Here is a 5,795-nt window from a genome sequence, read left to right as displayed (position 1 = left end):
AATGGCATAATATCCACAATGCACAGTGGAAGATAAATAGGGCCCTGACTTTGTTCTATGCCATCAGCGGTTGTCTTAGTGTGATCACATGTGTGTTCCCAAATGAACTCTCATCCAGGGCAGAAACAAAGCTCACCTACTGATCTTATTTCACAATAAATAAGAAACTGCTGCCATCAAAGAATAGAACCAGCATAGAATAAATGAGCCAAAGAACCTTTGTGCATGGGCTCCCACTGTCCAGTGAAATGTATCTTTCCCACGAAATGTATCTTTCCTATGTGTGTTGGTTTATGTCTCCATCTGAACTAGAAACTGAGAGAGCACAGCCTTTGTGTCCTATTACTGTCTCTGTTTCCCACCATATCCACGTTTGCTCTGGGTGAAGTACACAGGAACTTTCTGAGTCATGCTATCCATTTTTGGATGGCTTGTTTCCTTCTAAGTATGGTGAGGGATACACACACATACACACACACATACACACACATACATACACACACATACACACACACACACACACACACACACACACAGGTAACTGTTTAGAGGACTTCTGCCCATGGGGCAGTGTATTGAGTACTGACTTGAATGAGAATGCTCCCCCGAGGCTCATATGAATGCTTGGTTCCCAGTTGGTGGAACTGTTTGGGAAGGGTTAGGAGGTGTGGCCTTGTTGAAGGAGGCATGTCACTGGGGAAAGGCTTTGAGGTTTCAAAAGCTCACACCAGGCCCACTTAGCTATCTCCCAGCTTTGTGACTGTGACTCAAGATACAAGCTTCCAGCTAGTCTACCAGCACCATGCCTGCCTGCCTGCCTGCTATCAAGCCCTTGCCTTACCCTCTATACTTGTAAACCCTCAATAAACTGTTTCTTCTTCTCTAAGTTGCCTTGGTCATGGTGCCTTAGCACATCAATAGAAAAATAAGATAGATGGGAGGGCCAAAGCACAGCTTTACTAGATGAGGGGATCTAGTCTAGTTCTGAACATCAAACTCTAATGTTTACCTTGTTGCAAATATGCAGACATGGATTTGTGTTTCACATGGAGACCAGAGGACAATTGTGAGTATCTGTGGGTATCATTCATTAGGAGACATCCATTTTGTCTTTTCTTTCTATCCCCCCTCCTTTTTTTTTTTTTTTTTTGAGACAAGGTCTCTCATTGGCCTGGAATTCACCTAGTAGGCTAGGCTGGCCGACTGGCTGACAAAGTCCAGACATTTGCCTCCCTAGCAGTGGGATTATAAGCATGTATCACTATGTTTGACTTTTTTTTAGACTTTTATTTTTCATTTAATGTGTATGAGTGTTTGGCCTGCATGCACATGGCCCATGTCTGATGTGTGAAGAGGTTATAAGAGGCTGTTTGAGGCCCTGGACCTCGAGTTATAGAGCCCTGGAAAGTAAGCTGAGGTCCTCTCTAACAAGTGCTGTTAACTGCTAAGCTATCTCTCCAGTTGTCACGCCTAGTTTTTGTTTGTTTGTTTTTGTTTTTTAAACAAGAAAAGTTCTGGGGATTGAACTCAAATTTTTTGTGTTTAAGATGTAAGCACTTTCCAGACTAAGCTATTTCTCTGAGCCCAGACAAGGATTCTTGCTTAGATCTTTTTTGTGAGAAAAGAGCAAGGAACCAAACAGAAGCAACATCAATAGCAAACATCAGAAAGCCTGAGAAACATCCTGGGATAAGCTGAGCTGGGTATATATAACTTACAGGTAGAGCCATTGTTTAGCAAGCACACGGCCCTGGGCTCCATCTCCAGGCCTGACAACTAAAAAAAAAAAAAAAAAAAAAAAAAAAAAAGGCACAAATTCCTGACATGTAATTGCAAAGGACAAAGGTGGAATGCCAACAACACTGCTTAAAAACATATCTTAGAAATTGGGTGTGATGGCTCAGGCTTGAAATCTTAGCACTCAGAAGGTGGAAACAGGCTGACTGCTATGAGTTCAAATTCATAGTAAATTGAAGACTAGCCTGAGTTTCAGTGTGGGATCCTGTCTCAAAATAATAATAATAATAACAACAACAACTAAGAAAAAAAACCCTGTTTCTTTGTGTTTGCAGTATGACCTTGACATTTTATTTTCGCAAGGCTTTCCAAACACTAGACATACTACTAGATAATAAAAGACACGAGACTGCTGGTCCATGAATATAGAGAGGAGAGGAATTCTGACTCTTGTGTGTATTCATCTTATCTGAGTGGCAGGTCATTTGCAGAGCAGAGAGGCTTCTTTCCCTCAACACTCTAAACACACAGTGTCACCCACAAGTCATTCAACCAATGTCCGTCCTTCCTTTTCCCCTCCTTCCCAGACAGAGGCTTATTGTATAGCTCAGCGTAGCCTAGACTCCCTCCCAATGTTGAGACGGGGTCTCAGATAGCTGATCTCAAACCTAAGTAGCTGAGGTTGGTGTTGAACACTCCTGCTTTAATTTGTCCAGGACCAGGATTGCACGTATGTATAGCTATGCCAGAAAACGGGTGAAGTAAGGTTTTTGTTTGTTTGTCTTATACTGCTTCTGGGAATTTAACTCAGGGACTCATGAAGGCTGGGCAGGGGCTGTACCACTGAGCCACATCCCCAGCCCTTCAATATTTTTAATATTTGAAAGTATAAACTTTAAAAGGAATTCTGAATTGATGGGCACTTGAGAGGTAAGAGAGGCATGAGAGAGTATTATGTCTAAGATGGAAAGAGATTTAAAGTTTATTTGATTGACATTTTAGAGATTTAGCTTTAATCTGTCCTTATTTAAGCATATCATGCCTGCCAGGGCCACATTTAGAAGTTTAAAACTGATGGAGTATATTGAGTCTTTAGGGTTTATTGACTTTCTTTGGATTATTTTATTAGACTTCTATTAGACTGCAGTGGTACTTGGTCTTATGCTAATCCATAATTAAACTAGGGTGACCCTTTGTCCTGATTTGCCTGGGACAGTCCTCGTTTACACTTCTCCCAGCAAAGCTATTAATAGCTTCATCCTTAACCCTCAGTAATAGTCAGGTTTAGAATATTAAATTCTACAATTGCTTCAACTTTGCCTCCTAAAATTTCCAAGAAACATGACTTCTCATTAGTTGTTACAATTTAAAGTTGTTTTATAGAAACTCTGAGGCCCTTCCTTCTTTCTGTTGGGTTTCAACATCATTTGAACTTTAGAAGTTTCCTCATGAAACCAGGAAGCCAGTAGCAAGACAGTGACAAAGAGCCACACAACGATGACCTTTTAAATTAATAACCTGTGAACTAATTGGCATGATGTCATCCAACAAATTTTATTACTCAGGTTGCATTTCTATTTATCGACTATTTTCTATATTAAATCACATTATTAAATACATTAATAAATGCCAATAGTAGAATAGTACATACCTTCATAGCCAAAGAGAAGTAACAAGAAGAAGCCTTTAATCTTGCGTGGCATTTTCTCCTTGTCCTTGATCACAGCAAGATCTAAGTGAAGTGGAGAGCTGTTGTAGGAGCAGGCGATTAACTTGAGGCTCTGGCCTCACTAAGCATCTTATTGCATTTAGTTCTTAGGTCTTTCACTCAGCCCCCGTCCAATTAACCCGCACAGTCCTCTGCCTCAACAAGCAGTCTCGGGAGGTATTGTTGACATAGGTTGGTTTAGCAAGGAAGGTGCTGATGTTCTTCCATCTCTAACTGTAAGGCGAGTGATAGAAGGAAATAGAAAGTAGAGTTGGAAGATGTGGGCCCCTAATTCTTTCTCCGACATCATTTTCTAGGGAGTGACCTTGAACAGGTTCCTGCTGAGTAAATGACCTCTGTTTGTAGGGAAATGGCACAGAGTGTTTTCTCCCAGAAGAACTTGTCACGTTGACATCTGCCTGCTCTGGAAAACATTGACTTTGGTAGTGGTGGCTCAGTCATATGTAAGGATGTGCAGTGTTCAGGTTACTTATGATAATGACAACACAGAAACAATCAGAATGGCCAATGTTAGGAAGCTGGCTAAGTGAGCAGATTCCAGAGTTCATCTGGGAAGAAACATACTGCTTGCAATGGTGCAAACTCTAGACAAATTGTCTGACTGTAAAACAATGATGATAATATTTACTTCATAGAATTCTATTGAGATGGAAATGGCATGATACTACAAAAACACATAGTGAGTCTGGAGGTGTAGTTTAGGTTAAGATGGAAAGACTTGCTTTGAGAGAGAGAGAGAGAGAGAGAGAGAGAGAGAGAGAGAGAGAGAGAGAGAGAGAGTCTCAAATTTGATTCCCATCATTAAAAAAGTACTTATGTCAATGTCTGGTATGCTCTGCTATCATTATTACATGGCCATTAAAAATAAAGTTGATGGGAGGAATGGGGTCAATGGACGTCGAGTTTCAGTTTTGCAAGAAAAAAATTCTGGAAATCTGTCCACAGCAACGTGAATGTACTTACAGTACCTAACTGTTCATTTGGATGGCTGAAGTTTTAAAAAGAGTAAATTGATTGTTAACAGGAAAAAAAATCATGTTTTGTTTGTGTTTGTTTGTTTTTTAGTTACAAAAAGATGTATATAAATATATACTGCATAAGCAAAACTGGGGCAGGGGTGGGTGGGGGTGGGGATGGAGGGCAGGGGTCAGGGGAGAAGCCAAGAAAAAAAATCTAGTTTTTCATTCCAAGCTAAGAAAAAAAAATCTAGTTTCTCATTTCCAGGTTAGTTCTCTGTTCCCACCATCTTACCCTTGACCCCAAGGACCCCCCCAAAACCTTTCGCTCATTCTTCTTGTGAAAGATAAATGCATCGCTTCACTCCTCCTCCCAAGAAATTCTCTTCCCTGAACAAAATTGTAATAATGTGAACAACAACAACAACAACAAAAACGAACTAGAGAAACATTTAGCCATCAGTCAGTACGTACTGGATGTGTTTGTAAAGCCTAGCATGAGTAAGGAGCGAGAGTAATCGGGGATGAATTATATACAAGTATGAAATTGTCAAGGGCTATATTTAATTAATAAATTTAAAAGTACGCCATGTACTCTAAACTATATATAAATTCTTCCTTCACTAACCCTGCAGCTACACTGAAAGGAAAAGAACTATGCTTTTGCTCTTGTTCTGCATTTTAGAGTCGAATAAGATATTAAAGAGTTGAATAAGGTGTTTTTATTAATAAGGTTAATCACAATCAACTTTCTAAAAAACGGCAGCTTCAGTTAAGGCGTGACTACGTAGACGTACTTTCGTGGGAAATTCAGGGGATCAGCTTGTCCTGGCTCTGGAGAAGGGGCTGCTGCGGGTCGCTCCTGGTGAAGTATGGTGGAACTTCTCGAGATAGGGTAAACAGCGGCTAAGGCTCTGACTCGCCCTGCATTCACTCTGGGGACTCTGCTGACAACAGCTGGGACCTTGGTGGAGACGAGATGTCTGTGGTTTCGCCTCTGAGATATAAAGATGTTAGGGGAAAAATGTCGGTAGAAAAACAAAAATAAAAGTTTCCCGTTTTTTATCTAGGGTACTTTGGGAAAAAGTCAGCTGGCTTTGCAGCTATGGTCCCACTGGGGCTCGAACCCAGGACCTTCTGCGTGTAAAGCAGACGTGATAACCGCTACACTATGGAACCACCACGGGGAGAAGCTGTGATTAGTAGACCTTTTGAGAATGCGTAACCAGACTCAGCGTCTCCGCAGGAAACCCTGCCTTCTGCCACGGCCCCGCCCCTTCTCAGAGGCGGGGAGTTTAAAGCTGAACTTTGAGTCCAGGCTCAGGAGTTCTTCCGGTACTCTACCTGAACCTGGGGTTAAGCCGGGGTGGGGG

At 41.4% G+C, this 5,795-nt stretch overlaps 1 protein-coding gene and 1 non-coding gene across 2 annotated transcripts in view; both read right to left on the bottom strand.

Moving 5' to 3' along the window:
- The window catches only part of Rs1 (retinoschisin 1), a 27,166-nt gene extending 23,688 nt beyond the window's left edge, over positions 1 to 3,478 (bottom strand). The window contains exon 1 of the mRNA XM_021188174.1: positions 3,389 to 3,478. Coding sequence (XP_021043833.1) covers positions 3,389 to 3,440 — 52 coding nt within the window. The 5' untranslated portion in view covers positions 3,441 to 3,478. The remainder of the gene's footprint in view (positions 1 to 3,388) is intronic.
- A 2,050-nt stretch (positions 3,479 to 5,528) lies between these two features.
- Trnav-uac lies at positions 5,529 to 5,601 on the bottom strand. Its single transcript has one exon. It is a non-coding gene; the product is annotated as a tRNA-Val (tRNA).
- Between the last annotated feature and the right edge of the window lie 194 nt (positions 5,602 to 5,795).

Source organism: Mus pahari, chromosome X (assembly GCF_900095145.1).
Source record: "Mus pahari chromosome X, PAHARI_EIJ_v1.1, whole genome shotgun sequence".
NCBI lineage: Eukaryota > Metazoa > Chordata > Mammalia > Rodentia > Muridae > Mus > Mus pahari.
Note: the sequence above shows the minus strand (reverse complement) of the source record. Positions and strands in the feature narration are given on the sequence as shown.